Source organism: Melanotaenia boesemani, chromosome 13 (assembly GCF_017639745.1).
Source record: "Melanotaenia boesemani isolate fMelBoe1 chromosome 13, fMelBoe1.pri, whole genome shotgun sequence".
Taxonomy (NCBI): domain Eukaryota; kingdom Metazoa; phylum Chordata; class Actinopteri; order Atheriniformes; family Melanotaeniidae; genus Melanotaenia; species Melanotaenia boesemani.
The window spans coordinates 17,513,528-17,530,458 of record NC_055694.1 but is presented as its reverse complement, the minus strand read 5'-3'; the positions used below and the strand labels follow the sequence as shown (position 1 = coordinate 17,530,458).

General features: G+C 36.9%; 4 protein-coding genes across 6 annotated transcripts in view; 2 read left to right on the top strand and 2 right to left on the bottom strand.

Moving 5' to 3' along the window:
• Nucleotides 1-1,524, bottom strand: part of slc16a4 (solute carrier family 16 member 4) — a 33,546-nt gene extending 32,022 nt beyond the window's left edge. The window contains exons 1-2 of one of the 3 annotated variants that reach the window (XM_042004742.1): nucleotides 1,141-1,524; nucleotides 838-912 (exon numbers count right to left, since the gene is read on the bottom strand). The gene's annotated coding sequence lies outside the window, so the exon portion shown is untranslated. Of the gene's footprint in view, nucleotides 1-837; nucleotides 1,121-1,140 lie in introns of those variants that run through there. The other 2 variants (XM_042004744.1, XM_042004743.1) reach the window with 2 other exon arrangements.
• A 430-nt stretch (nucleotides 1,525-1,954) lies between these two features.
• On the bottom strand, nucleotides 1,955-8,283 carry lamtor5 (late endosomal/lysosomal adaptor, MAPK and MTOR activator 5). Its single transcript, XM_042005006.1, has 4 exons — nucleotides 8,134-8,283; nucleotides 7,984-8,045; nucleotides 4,193-4,310; nucleotides 1,955-2,265 (listed from the first exon to the last, which is right to left on the bottom strand). Exons 1-4 carry the CDS (start codon nucleotides 8,166-8,168, stop codon nucleotides 2,205-2,207), a joined length of 276 nt encoding a protein of 91 aa, XP_041860940.1. The 5' UTR covers nucleotides 8,169-8,283; the 3' UTR covers nucleotides 1,955-2,204.
• A 3,986-nt stretch (nucleotides 8,284-12,269) lies between these two features.
• Nucleotides 12,270-13,934, top strand: prok1 (prokineticin 1). The gene is made up of 3 exons (XM_042004746.1): nucleotides 12,270-12,377; nucleotides 13,224-13,349; nucleotides 13,778-13,934. The coding sequence occupies exons 1-3, from the start codon at nucleotides 12,303-12,305 to the stop codon at nucleotides 13,895-13,897; spliced, it is 321 nt and encodes a 106-aa protein (XP_041860680.1). The 5' UTR covers nucleotides 12,270-12,302; the 3' UTR covers nucleotides 13,898-13,934.
• A 630-nt stretch (nucleotides 13,935-14,564) lies between these two features.
• On the top strand, nucleotides 14,565-16,414 carry LOC121652043 (pepsin A-like). The gene is given in 6 exon segments (XM_042004576.1): nucleotides 14,565-14,614; nucleotides 15,644-15,688; nucleotides 15,780-15,881; nucleotides 15,991-16,004; nucleotides 16,007-16,138; nucleotides 16,314-16,414. Coding segments are annotated over 6 exon segments (444 nt in total).
• Nucleotides 16,415-16,931: the final 517 nt, after the last annotated feature.

Sequence of the window (16,931 nt, the reverse complement as noted above, 5' to 3'; positions counted from 1 at the left end):
TAGCTAAGACAAGAAAATCAGCTTCTTGATAGAGAAACTTGTTCAAAAAGTGCATCAAACACTTTCAAAAATAGTTCCATACTTTACTCCAACACAGCAAAAACATTCAGAGCTGCAGTGGGTTATAGCTGAAAAACAGAGATGAGAGCTCATTTATCAAATCTGCTGATATCACTGTAATAGTGGATTCACACACATATGCCGAAATGAATGGTCTTCATGATGCCCAAATGTAACATTGCTGTTGTCAAATGTAGCCTGTAAGATGTATCTAACACTATAAGTCAGCATTCTGATGGTTTACAACAATGAGTAGTCCTATTCAGACTCTTAAGGTGATCAACAGAGGTGAACAAGTCTACAATTTAATCCAAAGTGGACCATTTTATTCTATGGTAGGTGCACTTCAGTCAAAAAAGGTACTCTTCTACTTACATGCATAAAAAATATGAGGATGTGTGCATGTTCCAGCCTCACCAGTATCCTTCTTTTGTGCAGATTATGCATTCATGGCTTAACAATTTTTTTCCAAGGATCCAACTTTGTAAGCTGCATTACTCGAGAAATGGTTACTTGTATTTTTCCAATATTTGTTTGGGTTTGTGTGTGTATTTTTTTTAACTAAACTTTGTTGCCTCAGCCATCACATCCATCTAAATAAACCTCCAACAAGCCTCGCTGCCGCATAGTTCTGAGAAAACCTATAGGCCAACATCAGTCCTAAGGAATTGTGAGATTATGTAGTAAATGCAGTGTTAAACAGTAAGCTTCGGCTCAGTCCTCCCGCAGCGACATACACAAAACCGCATTATTGTGAAGAAAACAGGGTGTTCTTACCGTGTGTAGCTGAGCCAGTTCTTATCGTGACTTGACTGGCCTGTTGCATTGCGTCCCTCGTTCAATTCAACACTGCTGAGAAGGCAAGAAAAAACACAGACGCTTGGACTGACTGACACTTTGAATTCTTTGGTTTGAAGACGATAGGTTGCCCCGAGGAACAGAGACATACTGACGCAATGGCGTTAAAAAGTTTTGAAGAAAAACAAGTTCACACATGATGAGCTCTGGATGGGATGGATGTTTACATTTGCTTGCACTTATAAGACCACAGTATAAATAAGTAAAAAGAATAGCACATACCTGCTATGTCTTTCTGTCGTCGTCGATTTATCTTTTTTTTTTTTGTTTGTTTTTTTTTTTAATTAGATGTCAAACTAGTTTGCTGTGACGGATATTTGGTTATCTGGTTGCGGGGCTGTGCGTCGATGCAAGGGGTGCGCGTTGCCGGTGCGGGACTTGAAGAGAAATTGCTGCAGGACTCTTTTCTCTGAGGATGACCGTGCCATAACTTCGCCTCTCTACGAGTGGGACCCGCTGGGTTGCATCTCACATCTCAGCTTCAGCATCGCTGGCAGAGCCGAAGAGCCGCAGAGTGCAAAGCCCTCGCCGAGGAGAGAAAGCCACGTGACTGAGACGTAGCAGTGAACCCTATCTGAGAGCTCAGGGGGTGGGAATAAAAAAACAACCTCTGCGGTCAAAACATCGGAGCCACCGCACTGCACATGCAGGATAGGTAGTTTCTTTTTTCATACAAAATATCTGCGAGCAATATCTGTAATGTGTTTGACGTTCAGTCGAGACAAAGTGAAATCTGCATTTCTGGTACCCTTATGTTACCTCCTCTCTGTGACTATATATAAGCGCGGATGTAGGTTTCGATGTCTCATTACCAAATCTGGAACTAGTTTTTCCAATACAGTAGTAATACCGCCTTGCTGCCAAAGAAACTTAATTGGTTAACATATAAAAACGAGTAAAGAAAAAAAAAAAAAGAATATTTAACACATAAGAGGGTAGCTCAAAGTCAAGTTAAAGTTTATTAAGGGTTGTTATTCTGGGCATAACTGCCTTAGACTGGATTGTAGAACAAGGACTTTAAGAAAAAGACACAAGCAACTGCACGAAGCTTTAATATGACTATATTTCATGACATGGAAGCAGTTCTGTACATGACATCAATATAACTGCATTGCACAAAATTTGCAAGCATCCTCTGGTTTAAATATGAAATATGGAAAACACAACAAATCAGTGTAGAAACTCCAGTTTACTTTCTCTGATTAGTTTGGATTGTGTGACCATATGTCATCCGTTCACATGTACATTTTCTTTACATACAAACACAGAACGTCTGCTGTCCGTCCTCAAGATGCAATCTTGTGAACTGCTACTGTGATGGTCCCGTGGCTCCTCACCAGAATGTTTCTACAAAACATTAAAAGGCAGACTGATAATGCACTCTGACATTCATTATCTATAAAGTAATAACTGTACAGGCAAAGTGAGGAGAAAACACGTTAGGTGTTAGCCTTTTGACTTGCAAATCTTCTCAGCCATATCAGCCTTGTGACTATCCTACAATATACGCTAGCTAACGTAACAATCATTTCCACTTAAAAAAAAGCATCTCATAGTGACTGTTGTGACTCCTTTGGAGATTTTTCTCTTTTTTTTTCAATAAACTTCTTAAAATTAAATGTTTCACATGATCGTACAAGAGCACCTATACACACACACAAATATGTACATATATATAGGGGTACATACATACAAACATGTCTGTGTGTATCCTTTTACATATTTTTGGGAAGATCTACGCAAGTAGAAAAAATGACTTAAGTCCAGTTGAGACTGGTCAAGTTCAGATCAAGCCATTCTCCTTGGTGATCATAAGTTAAATGAAGAAGATCGGGTAGGAGAAAAACATACAAACAAACAAAACAGAGGGGTTTCTTTTTTCCACATTACTCACAATCCTACTGCATACTTAATAACCATTTGAATCAATATCTTTGAAATTTTTCTTTAAGTCTTAGAGAAAATGTCATTTTTTCCATTTCACAGATATCTTTAAATGCCTGACCATTCTCCACAGTCAGTGGGTCCTTGTCCAGACACCTTCAAGTTAGTGCTTGTTTACTTGCCACTAATAATATTTTAAAAAGGTATTTATCTCTCATAGTCATTTCATCTGGTATGTTTGCTAAATATATTTTGGCAAAACAAAAATCAATCTCAAAACCCATTACCTTTTTAATCATTGCAAACATTTCTGCCCAGTAAAGGTTTAATTGCCAGAGAACATGTGATGCCACATCGTGTCCAGCAGTTACCAGATTCAGGTTTGCCATTTTGAAGTGATTCATTTTTAGGGGTAAAAAAAAAAAAAAAAATCTACTAGTCTTCCAGATTGAGCTGGTGTCTGTCTTACAAATATTTAATCAGTAAGTATGATATCTGCTTCATTCTTCCATTTGGTCTTAACATATTGGGTGAAGTGCTTCCTACGACTGCAAACATAAATATAGTTTGGAGATCAGCCTTTTATGTGCCCTTCCTTTATAAGTATAGAGAAATATGTCAATGAGACACACATCCTTAGCACAGTCCCTTTAATATTTTTATTAAAATGCTATTTCAGCTGTAAATGTCTAGAAAAACAAGTTGTATTTAAGCTGTAAGTTTCAATGAGTTGTAGGAAGCTGTACATTTCTGTTTAGGTTGATATTTTACAGTCTGCTGTAATACCTTTCCAAGTCAATTCTCTGACTCGGACCTACACCCTGTTGATGATTGCTGTCATCCTGCTAGTATGAAAAAAAAGCAGCAACTTTTACTGCTTGTACCAGTCACTTTAAGGTTTTAGCATTTTAAATTACTTAAAATACTTTAAGCTCATGTCATTAAATCTAATGAAAACAGATGTCAAGTTGGAGTCCAGAAGGTGGCAGCAGAGGCACAAAAATAAAATCCTAGAGTAGTCGGATCCATCCATCCATGCTTTAAACTGAGTCTAAGCCAGCTGCTTTTAGAGAAAAGGCAGGCAACATCCTGGACAGTTCGCCATCCCATCACAGATGTCCGAGTAATACTCACATAACTTAGAATCAACAGTTAACATTACATACATGTCTTTGGGTTGTGGGTGGCAACAAATAAAACACAATGAAAAAAAAAAATAATAATACATGCACTAAAAGGCCCAGGCTGAGGTTTGACCAGGATCCTTTTTGTTGTTGAGTTATTGATCTCTCCACACATTAATCAAAACACTGACATACTTTAAATTGAGTGAAACAGAAAAATAGAAGGAGAAATACAAGTCTGTCACGGAAAAAGTGGTGTTGCTCACCCTGATTCAGACTCCAGGCACACTGTTGGGGTGTCTGTCGGGTCTTTTGTAAGAGCTGCAGCCTGTTTGGCCAAAACAGAAACAACCCCGCCATGTTCATCAGACAGTGACCCACGGCCTGGAGATAAAAAAAACAAAAAAAAAAAAAAACAGACATTACACAGCAAAAAAATGCTGATAACACTTCCTTCTGCAGGCGTTAGTGCATCTTATTTTCACCTTTTATTGATTTCCTCCCAATCTTGTAAACTACATTCAAGATCTAAGAAGTCCAATCAGTGTTTTTCACTTTATCACAGCAATTGATACGAGAAACGATAGAAACACATTTTCTCTGCTGTCAACTTAGTTCAACTGCCCCTGAAAGTAAACCTAGTTCTTGAAAATGATTGCGTTGGACACAAAGTGGCTCTGTGTGTTTAGGATCATTATCATGTTAGCTTTATCTGGTATTTAATTCACTCAAGTCTCTTCTCAACCAGTGAATGCTCTCTGTGTTTACATCTCCAGCACAAAGCAAGCTGTGACTGAGACACCCCTATGCTTTGCATTTGGATGTCTCCGATAACTCTATGCCTCCACTCATTGCAAAAAAAACCCCAAAACAAAACAAAACAAAACAAAAAAAAACAACTAAATATCATATATGTTTTGGAAATCTTCTTTTGTTGCCAGAACACACAAGGTTTGGTTTCATTAGCAAATGTGATGCTGAATTTTGAGGATGCTGGAAAGAGCAGAGGTCGCATTTATGTCTCAGTAGCTGCACAGTGGAAAAGTGAACCAAACTAAGTCTGATGAATCCTCCTGAGGATCTTTTGAGGTCAAACAGGAGTTGTGATTTGCCTCTCCAGCCGTTTGGGCAATAAGTCTCTCAAAGAATTGTTTCTGGACTTCTACTTGACCTCCATTGTTCTAGCTTGCTGTCATTTCTTAACTGCATTATGAACTGAGGAAATAATTACTTGAGAACATCTATCTTTTTATGACATTCACCTGGTTTGTGCTCATTATATATTTTAATTTTCCAAGTGCAAAACTGCTGCTGGCTATACAGGGAAAGTTTGTAAAGGACCTAAAAGACTGAAATTTGCATCATTTCAACCAACATGGTTAAAATCTCTTTGGGTCCCTAAACCTCTGCTGGATGTTACAGTCATTTTCTTACTCTAAAACTCTACGTCATTTCTTACTCTAAAACATCAAATAAAACAGTGTTATTGCTATATAATGAATTGTATGTTACAGTGTTCATAGACTGTTTAAAACAATATTTATCCTTTAACTGTTTATTTTGTGGAGATCAGTGTGTATTTTCCATAGTTTGCCAATTACAGTAAAAACATAAATGATCAGGTTAATGTTTTCATAAAGTGGTACAAATAAAAAAATAAAATTAAAATAGTTTTATATGATATATATTTTTTATTCCTAAATTCAATCTTATTTTTCAGCTAAAGGATTTTGTATTCTTTTCAAGAATAATTTAAATGTGTGAGCATCTTGAAGCAGCCTCTATAATAAAATTAGATTGCAGTGGTTTCCTGTTGACCTGTACAACACTCAGAAGAGCTCATCTAATGGGGGAAGGTTAATCTCATCATCCTCATTGATGCAAATCCTAATACTGTAATCTGGTATAGGATTATTATTACTTCCGCTTTGAGGTAAAACACTTAAGCAATTATTTCTCAAAAAGGTCTAGTGATGATTTACAGGATCACACCGAGTTTAAATATCAAAGTCACTGGACATGAACCACATGTTCATTATACAGGTCTTAGCGGAAACATGGGGGACAGAATTAACAGTCTCTATATTGTATTTTTGAGGACATCATAGAAGAGGAATAAGATGAAGGTACACACAAAGCCATAAAATGTTTTAGTGTGTTGTTGGGGCAAATATTATGTTATATTCCTACATTTGTTGCACAAAGACACTGTGGTTTCATCTGATGTACTTTTAACTGGGAGATTAAAAGGGACGATGAGAGCCTGTGAATATGATATTCACAATGTTTGTTTATATTTATGCAATTAATGTGTACCATACTCAGTTTTTTTGCCTTCCGTCACACTAACACAGATCCTGGAACACTGTCTTGACTTATTAACTACAAAGGGACATCTCATTTTGGTGTGTAATCTGTTCACTTTTAACTCATGATTGTGACGTCTTGACTGACCTGGAGATCTCTTCACGGACAGGCACCAGTCTATATCAGAGGGATTCTGAAGCCATATCTCCCGACAGGTCCCTAAGGTCCTGTGACCAGGGCCTGCTGATGGTGCCCCATGCAAAGCTGAAAACTAAAGGAGACAGAACTTTCTGTTCAGTGGCCCCCAGACTCTGGAACTCTCTTCCTTTGGAGTTGAAATTGGTGGACTGTTTGGTTGCTTTCAAAAGTCAGTAAAAACATATCTTTTTAAATCTGCTCTTTTATTATTATTATTAATTTCTTTTGGTTTTGCATTGTTGGCTCTTGTGAAGCACTTTGTGATTTTATATCTTGAGAGGTGCTATATGAATAAGGTTTTACTTACCTACTTGAATACAGCTGCAATTAATTAATCTTCTTGATTAACTACCCAGTCTTTAGAATTACATTAAAATGGAAAACGGTACTTTGCTCACTTACTATCACAAAGACTGACAATACTATCAAAAATTATCACCAAATTTTTTTCACGTTAAAATGCACAATCTAAAAATGTTTGACATTTGTGCTTAAAGAATTACTTCTTATTATCTGAAGAACATTTGTTCTTGATATGGCTTGATTTAATCAGTCCTAATTTAATCAATGGTATCCTGTTACCACATTCTGATGGGGATCATAGCTTCATCAGAGGTTATGAAAACATTTACCAATGCTGTACACATATTTGTCCATCATATATGGTGGACCTAAAGAGAAAAAAAAAACAACAGAAAAACACAACTGCATATCATCAGTTCCCTTAAACTAACAACGCTTGCAGCTGTGAGACCACGAAGAAAATGGTATTGACCTGGTAAAAAGTGCTCTTTGTGTTTAATAAATAAATAAGTGAATGCCCTTTTCCATCATTCCTTTAACAGTCAAATTGTCTTAGATTTAGACTTAATTTTATTGTCATTATACAAGTGAAGTACACAAGTACAACAAAATGTCGTACAACTGTATAACTGTATGTTTTGGGTACTGATGGAAAAGAAAGGTGTAAGTGTTCTTAGTTTAAAGGGAATGATGAGAGTGGTGCACACCAGAAGAGGAAATGACATCAGCCTGTTTCAATAGACTTTGGTTGGTCAAATCACAAGCAAACAACTGTTGTCCTGCCTTTTCCACACAACTTAATGCTCTCTTTTGTAAAATATTGCTGCTTTTTCTCCTTTGTTGTCGCGTTTGGCTCTTTGAGGACCTCATTGTCATCAGAGTAGATTATAAACAGCCCATAAGTGCCATGTTATGAAATTAAATAACAACTTTAGTGATTAATTAGTATGTAAGAGGGAATTGACAACCATTTAAACACTGTAAGCAAACAAAAAACATCGATGGTTCATTGTGCTATGTCGTCTTACATTGCTTTTATTAATCACTTATAACCGCTCTATAAGTAATATTTGAACGGTAACTATGGCCATTTATTGCAGATGTAATTGTCTGATAAATGGTACAGTTATCCAGCTCGGGTACTGTTTTCCCAACAGAGTCTATGCGCCATAAAAGTCAAGTTAACTGTCAACGTGGTTTTTTTTCTCTCTTAATTTAATTATTTACAAATGACTTAGAGGTATCTTACAGCCCAGGTTGTGTCCTTGTTGGTCCGTGCAAAGCACACCAACAACTGCTGGATTCTTCATGCTGTCCAAAAAACACAAGTAGACAAAAAGTCGTCTTTGAAGACAAACAACTTGAAGTATAAACACAATTTAAAGTGTTTTAAACTTACGTATCGTCGAGATGCTGTTCGAGGGTCGACTCCATCGTTCAGAAACTGTAAATAGCTGAGAAATTCACCTTTTTGCTCTAAAACTGTTATTGATGTTGTCCGTTTCCTTAGCTCTTCCGGGTAGAGTCAGCTGACCGTCACGTGCACTCAGAGCTCCAATGAGGACAAAGGATACGAAGTGCTATGAAATTTATCAAGACAGACCGAGAAAATGTGGCTGTAAATAGGGCTGTGAAATATTTTAAGAGTCGTGCATTATTTATGTATGTACTCAGAATAGGCTATATACCTAGTCAACTTTTTCAGATAGATAGATAGATAGATAGATAGATAGATAGATAGATAGATAGATAGATAGATAGATAGATAGATAGATAGATAGATAGATAGATAGATAGATAGATGGATGGATGGATAGATAGATAGATAGATAGATTCTTTATTCTTGTCAAAACGATGTAATATTGTCATATTCTTGTTCCTCATTCAGTTAAATATATTTTCTAAATGGCATTAATTATGTAATGACGCCCTATTGTTCTATATTTCATCTCCGGTCTGTAACTCTTCATTCTACACATCCCTGAAAAATGAAAAGTGTTATTCAGAACTACATAAATGCTAAATCAGATTATGTTAATTATTTTTTCTCTTCTTGAATACACATTATACTGGTAATTCAGTTTCAACTGTGTCCTTCTGGACTGCACATGCAGTCACATTCAGATGACTCATAATAAATAAAGGTCGCCTGAGATATCTGTAGTTACATGCTCAGCAGTCTTGGAACAGTTACTTTTTGCTAAGTGATGTTGTCACTGAAAGGTGAAACCTACCACCTCCACCAGACCAGTTAAAGTACCATCAGAATAATTGTGTGAAATCTGTGTATGATTCAGCATAACTTTTACCAACATAATCTGAACTAAACCAGTGATTTATTTTCTTTATAAATTGAATATTACATATAATGTTAAATTTATAATTTAAAAAGCAAGAATCTTGTCTCTTGCATTTTCCCATTGATGAACTTGTGCTTTTGTCTAAAGTTAGCTTCAGACTTGAGGCTTCACCCTCCTGCCTTTTTTCTGCTTCCTATACCAAGATGGCGAGGCTCCAGTGCTCCTGCTGACAGGGCAAAACTGGGTGAATGTAATTATGTGACCACTGCATTGGAGAAATCAATCACCTGCTCAGCAGCAGGGTAATGTCCTGCTGACTAACCCATGGGCTACACTCCCCTCCTTTCCTCTAATTATTCTCTCTTATACTCTCCCCTTCTCTTACTCATATTTCTCTTCTTGCATCTTAAATCACACCCTCCCCGCTTCCACTGACACCCGGCTGTCTATTACTGTCTGAAGAGGCACGCAGGCAAACATATATGCAACTTTATGCACGCAGAATAATTAACAAGATCTACAATCATAGTGTCTTTCCTGGTCACATGCTTGCAGGTTTATGTGCGGTTCACACAAACACACAAACATACACACATGCAAAGAATCTCTTATCATTTAGAAGAGGAAGTTGGCTTAAACATTAAATCTTTTCAATTTGAACATGTCCACTTTACAACTAAGTCTGCAAATGAGCTCGGCTCCAAACATAATTTTGACAATACATCATCATTTCTAGCTAGTTATTCTTGCAGCTACGGGCACATTATTCCTCAAATCCTTTAAACTATTGCTTAATAAGCATTTTTATTGAACAGCTTGGAGAATACATGTCACTTTCTCAAGGTTTTTCAGTTTTTCTTTTGACATTAGCTGCTTTTACCATTCATCTTAAACCCTGTCCCTGAGCATATTCAGAGGAACGTGTTGTTATTTCTTTTCTTTTTTTTTTTTTTGTGCTAGGCCACGTAAAACTGAATCAGCTTAACAGATTAACCAGTGTTGTGACTGCACAGAGGCAAGTTTGCAAGGAACCAGTTTTAAGTTTGGTATCTTTTGCCAATTTGTGACTTTCAGCCTATCGCCAAAGAGATCATTTGTTTCCATTTATTTAGATGCATCTTTGACTTCCATTAAAAGGTCAACGATAACACCAATTGATAGATATGACATGGTATTTTTTTCATCAGCAAGGTGATTCTCAAAGAGCCTTAGCTGAAAAATGAGTAAATCTTGACACGGTGTGAATTGTGTCCTTAATAAAACTGGTCATGCAGAGGACAAATGAAGAAGTTGTATAAAACATATAATACGGCAGATGAACAGTATCTTAAATTGATGTTTTTGAGAAATAGAAATGAATCAGCAAAGTCCTGACACAGAGCCTGAGAGATATCTGTGGCCCTTTTGATCTATTTACTGTTAACCAAAGCGATATCAGAAACGGTCTCCATGGAAGGATGGCTGTTAAGCAGGAATGGAAACAAACAATGGGAACTGAGAAAAGGTTAAGTTGTGCCAAATTATACAATAACTGACAGCAGTAGCTGGTTCTGTGGAGTGATGAATTCTATCAGAGCCTTGGCCTTAACATTTTTGAAGTAGTGTGAGATTATCTGGAGAGAGATTATAATGCCAATCAAGAAACCTGAAGAAAACCACAAAACGACTGTATTTTTTCTTTCTTTTTCTATTTACAAATAATTGTGGGCACGGTTTTTGAGTTAGAAGCTTTAAAATTAATTGGCAAAATTATCCCAGTCTTCCCATAGTAAAGAATCCTTTTTTACTGGTTGGAAAAAAATCCTGAATGATGGTGACTGGTAAACACTTACTTATGTTTGGCAAAATCAAATCGAAGAAAAACAATAATAGTTCTCAGGGCTATGTTTAATAGTGGACGTAAGAGCATTTTCACATACACAATGCAAAGGGAGCTTAAGGGATTGGGACTGAACAGCCGTGTAGCCATTAATCAGTGATGTTAACCAGAGGAAAAGGCTTCATTTTGCTAGAGCAATGGAAGAAGGTCTGATGAGTCCAGATTTACCCTTTTCCAGCTTGATGTGAGCATCAGGGTAAGAAGAGAAGCAGACGAAGTGATGCACCCATCATGCCTAGTGCCTACTGTACAAGCCTGTGAGGTCGGTGCTATGGTCTGGGGTTGCTGCAGTTCAGGTCAGATCTAGGTTCAGCAACATTGTGTGCCCAACAAATGAGGTCAGCTGACTACTACCTGAATATACTGAATGAGCAGATTATTCCAGCAATAGATTTTATCTTTCCTGATGGTACGGGCATATTCCAAGAGGACAATGCCAGGATTCATTGGGCTAAAATAGTAAAAGAGTGGTTCAGGGAACAGGAGACATCATTTTTACACAAGGATTGGCCAGCACAGAGTCCAGACCTGAACCCCATTGAGAATCTTTGGGATGTGCTGGAAAAGGCTCTGCGCAGTGGTCTGACTCTCAGTATAAATACAAGATCTTAGTGAAAAATTCATGCAGAACTGACTGAAAATAAATCTTGTGCCATTACAGAAGCTCATTGAAACAATGCCACAGTGAATGCTGCTGTAATCAAAATAATTAAATATTTTTTTGGGTGGTGACTTTGTTGTTTGTAGTTGTTGTTTTTATTTATTTATTTGTTTGTTTGTTTTTGGCCAGGCAGTGTATAATAATTAAAGAACATTGCATTCCTGCTTATTATATGAGAACCAGTCCTCTGGTCAGTCTGTGGATGAAGTCATACAACTTTGATTTTTATTTGTGTGGTCTTGATGGTTTTACATACTTCAATAATTCTGACCTTGGTGACGCTTGCTTTTCCTTTTCTTTTCTTTTTTTTTCCACATATTGAGTTGTCATCTTATACATTTAAAGAGCTGCTGAGCTGTTTGCTGTATATTTTTCTGATTTTTTCTGACCAAAGGAAACTATGACAGCCTCAGCCTCAGAGTTAGGGAAACATTCATTCAAACCTCATACAACATCTACATGTAAAGGACTACAGAGAGCTTCCATCATCTGGATGAGAAAGATGACGAAGCTTTTGAGCAGACAGGCAAAGAGGCGTGGGGAGATTTCAGAAATGAGGAGGGAGGGGGAAGAGTTGGGTGGGGGTCGCAGGTGGATAAAGGGAAGGAGAGAGAGAGACTTCTACAACCTTCTTGTGTGCTTGAAGAGTCTGGGAGCCAGTGTGACGTGCCTCAAAGTCAGTTAACAACTGAAAGTGTTGAAAGAGTCCAGTTATCCTGTTGCTGTCATGGACCTCAGCGCAGTGTCGCTGTCCTTCCTCCTGTTGTCTCTGAGCTGGTCCAGAGGAGCTGTCATCACAGGGGTGAGCAAGACATTTACGGCTCTGATGCTTGATGTTATTTTCTTCTTCTTCTTTTCAATTGTAGATAGTTAATGTTCAGCCAAAAATAAAATTTATTATTTACTCTAAAAAATCTCTTCAGTTTTGTAGATGAAAATGATGCTGTGGATTGCTCTTATCCTCTGTTTTTGAAACAGGATAATAGTGCTTCGTTTATTTAGGTACTGGTATTGAAGTGCCTTTAAATCTTGTGGTAATTTATAACAATTTGTGAACTTTATCATGAAGTTGACATTATCTATCTATCTATCTATTTATCTATCTATCTATCTATCTATCTATCTATCTATCTATCTATCTATCTATCTATCTATCTATCTATCTATCTATCTATCTATCTATCTATCTATCTATCTATCTATCTATCTATTATAGTCTTGATATATCTAATGATTTGTTTGTTTGATGTAACTATATATTTATATATATATATATATATATATATACACACACACATAGTTGCATCAAGCAAAACCCTCAGCTTAGGACACTTAAGAATAATTTGATTACACATGACTCATGACAGCCCACTTCCTTCCCCACTTCAGTCTCCTGGAAAATCCAAAGGAAATTATCTCAGTCTGTTAATTTGTATTCATTTGTAAGTGGATTAAGAAGATGACAGGCAATTGATAAAATGGCTGGCATTGGATGATAGTAAGAATACTCTTCCACTAGTAAGTAAATCTGAAATGAATACTGCTCTAAGAGTCTAAATAGCTATTAACTGTTATGAAAGGAACATTGGCTTTCTGTCTCTTTTTTATTTTTTTTATGTTCTTCTGCCATCATGTGTCTGTCTTGCAGGCCTGTGAGAGAGACATGCAGTGTGGTTTTGGTCTTTGCTGTGCCGTCAGTCTGTGGCTAGGGGGTCTGAGGATGTGCATCCCAAGAGGTGTGGAAGGAGACGAATGCCACCCCTTCAGCCACAAGGTGGGCTGAAACATCATTTCAGTGATCTTCCAACATCACAGCCTTTACCAAGTACACACAATCACACAAAGACACAAAAACACACACAGACACAGTCAAACTCCTTTTCTCTCTTTCTTGTCATTGCCTTCAGACATTCAGATGGTATCAAGAACTGGCAGGTTGGCTGAAGCTTTAGAAAAGCTGCTGATAACTGCAGAAACTATTGATCTACTTCACAGCGAATGAGGCGATCAGAGTCATATATCTCTTTGATTCTATGGACAAGTCAACAGTTAGTTCTGCTAGCACCACACCAATCTTGGCAGTTCAGTAAAGAGAGGCCTTTTTAAGACCTGCAGCTCTACTTGACAGTTGATGAAGGATTAAAAATGTCAGATTAACCCTCCCACCACCACATTTGACTCTTTTCTTCATCTCAATTTCAGGTGCCGTATGCAGGGAAAAGGCTACATCACACTTGCCCCTGCCTCTCCCACTTGGTATGCACCAGGTATGCTGACAGCAAGTATAGATGTACTGAAGACTTCAAAAACATGGACTATTAACAGATGCCCATAGACTGAAAAGAAGATGAGCTCAGCAGAAAACAGACTTGAATGGGCCGTGGATCACAATCATCTTGAGTGAACGTATTCTTCATTTGTGTTCTCTATCCACTACAATACATAGTTAAGATTCTTGTGATGCACACTTCAGGAACATGAGAGAGAAGCTAAGACGATATAATTTATTAACAAGAGCCAGAATATATCTGAGGTGATTTATGAGAGTTTCCTGCTAAGATGTTTGTGCATCATCAGAACATCTGTTGTTTCTTTAATACTCACTTTATCTTTATTTATTAAGAGAAATGTACATATATTATTGTCAATAAAAGTATGATAACAATACCTGGTTGTATCTTCAATGTTCAGTAACTGTTTGATCAAACATGCTACATGTTTAATTAGTGCAGTTTCCAACATTAACCAAATAAAAATCCTGACATTTACATGTATATCACATCAATGTGACATCATGTTGAATACAGTAGTGATGGAAAACTATATTTCTTGAAAACTTGCAGAGATATTGATATATTTTGAACATATTAGCAATATCTTTGTGTTCTAGATGCAAAGTTCAAACCAAAGGGGTAAAGAGAAGTAGTATTTCTTTGTGCTTTGCTATATCTCACTAAAACATTCACAGCCCTCTGTCTCATATACGGGAATGACGGGAATAAAGGAGAACAAATCTGATCAACATGAAAAGCAATACTGGCATAAGACATGTTTTATGAACAATAAAAAGACTAAGAACTATAAAAATTTAATTATTTTAAATATAATGCAGCTCATCAAAAGAAATATTGTCAACCTCAACTTTAATTACAGTTTTGGTGTTTTTACATATAAGAAATATATAAACAAAATACTCAAACCCTGTAGTGAAGTTTATAGATAGGTCGACTGGCATCACTTCTCTAAATGACCAAATCTGGAAGAAATTTTCTATTCAGTCTGTTTAAAAGCTTTCTTTACTTATTTTGAAATTAATAAAGCATATGAAACTTATGCGCTTATAAATTACAGATTTGATACATTAAAATAGATTAAACATTGAAAACAATATTTTATATAATTATTATTTCCTATTATTTACCAATTTAATTAATTAAATAATTAGTTTATCAATGAGACACTAAAATAATAAAATGACTCACTGTGTAAATAGTTGTAACTTTCTTCAGGCGTCTCCTTTTGTAGGTCTGACATGGATATTTTAAAACAATCTATTTCTTCATATATATATATCTATAGATATATATCTATATCTATAGATATGGATATATATTTGAATTAGCTGAACCTTCTCAAGCAAAGTCTCCGTCTTATGTTCCTGCTGGTAAATCTAAAGATCATCTTTGTCCAGCTTGCTTTGAAGAGTTCCCACTTTTCTGTTCTTCTTTTTATGTAGTAAATTTAGCTTCTTTTATCCTTTATTCTACTCAGCTACTTTTAACTATGAAAACTTGTTTATTTTCAGAAAGCACAGATATAAGGGCACAGTTTATTAGACTCCATACATTGTATATTATTCAGAGCAGTAGCTGCTCCAGTTTCACATGTTGCATTGTAGTAAGTGAGCCCGTAATAATTACCTGGCAGTATTGCTATTTAAACTGATATGAGCAATTCTGCAATATCAGCAGCTTCACAACAAATATATTAAATTTGCATAAAACCACAAAGAATTCAACCCACAGCAGTCCTTCACCTCTGAACAGGGTGACCAGCTTCTGTGACCAGTACTGGCAGCATGACTGTATACTTGGCCCACAACATCATTGAGGTCACTGACACTTTTGGAGCACAAAGAAAAGACTATTCAGACTTCAAACAGACGTGTCCCTCTGCCCTGTTCAGCTGTGACTGACAGTTGCCCGGGTGGTATCTCTCGATCCAACCAGGTGTTTAGAGTAAGTTAAACAGAGGCACCCTTCGTGATTCATATGCCCACTGACGGCCTCCACGGATTTGCCCTTGTGTGCTTTCTCGTAGCAACAGTGAAAAAAGGTGTAACGGGCATCAACACATCAATTTGACAAAACCTTCTGGTTTGACAGTAACTCGGCTTCTACTGCTCCTCCACACAGTGTTAACATTAATGGGCTGTGACCTGCCCTGGAGGCACCCAGCCCATCACTGACACTGACACCTCCCTGATTGTTGGCTCTAGCAGTGGCATTAACAACATAAATACCTGGGTTGGAGCCTCAATCAACCAGTACAGACATGTGAGTCATGCCATACCATTTGGCAGAAAACCCCCTTTTTCTGATCCCAGAGCAAACAGATGTTTAATGCTTTGACGTCAAAACTCTAATAAAAATAATTAAAGTAGGACTTGACTGATTGCTTCAGCTGTAAACCTGTAAAACACACATAAACATATATTCAGGCAGCCATAGTCTTCCACTTGGTTCTTCTCACATCCAGAACATGCCTGATGTAACCTTTTCTCTGAATAAAGATGGAGTCATTGTGTCAGCATCTGCCTATGCCTGTCCGGTCCGTTAAATCCTGTTAGATGCTGCTATCCATTGAACTAGAAAATGAACATAATAAAAATTTGAGGAAATAAATCCTCTTTTCTTGTGTTTCCCCACAGAGCTCTTATAGTTGCAACACAGTCTTTTGCTGAGGTTTTCCTTCCCAGCTCTGGATCCTGGGAGATGTCATTATCTGAGCGTACTACGCCCAGCCCAGCCAAATCTGTGTGATAATCTAAATGTATTTTGTGTTCAGAGTTTGTGCAAATGGAAGATTGTGAAAAATACACACACAAAAATTATTGTTTCTTTGGTTGTTAAATACATTTCAGCAGTGGGTTTTTATGCCTTTGACAATTTGATTATCAACCCACATCATACAACAGGACAAAAAAGTACTTTTCCATCCTTTTCTGCTGAAATGTCACAGAAATAAGAATCAGTCTAGTCTGTTCTTTTATTTCCTTTTAAGAGAAAGTTGACCTTCAATAGTTATAAAAAGAAACACCATCTCTTTTGTTCTGGATACGACAGTCAAGGAGCAG

Coding starts and splice junctions, on each gene's coding strand:
- prok1 (XM_042004746.1), top strand. CDS start 12,303: ATGGACCTCAGCGCAGTGTCGCTGTCCTTCCTCCTGTTGTCTCTGAGC. Junction 12,378..13,223: donor GAGGAGCTGTCATCACAGGG/GTGAGCAAGACA, acceptor TCTGTCTTGCAG/GCCTGTGAGAGAGACATGCA. Junction 13,350..13,777: donor GCCACCCCTTCAGCCACAAG/GTGGGCTGAAAC, acceptor TCTCAATTTCAG/GTGCCGTATGCAGGGAAAAG.
- lamtor5 (XM_042005006.1), bottom strand. CDS start 8,168: ATGGAGTCGACCCTCGAACAGCATCTCGACGATAC. Junction 8,046..8,133: donor GAACAGCATCTCGACGATAC/GTAAGTTTAAAA, acceptor TTTTTTGGACAG/CATGAAGAATCCAGCAGTTG. Junction 2,266..4,192: donor TGCCTGGAGTCTGAATCAGG/GTGAGCAACACC, acceptor AATGTTTTGTAG/AAACATTCTGGTGAGGAGCC.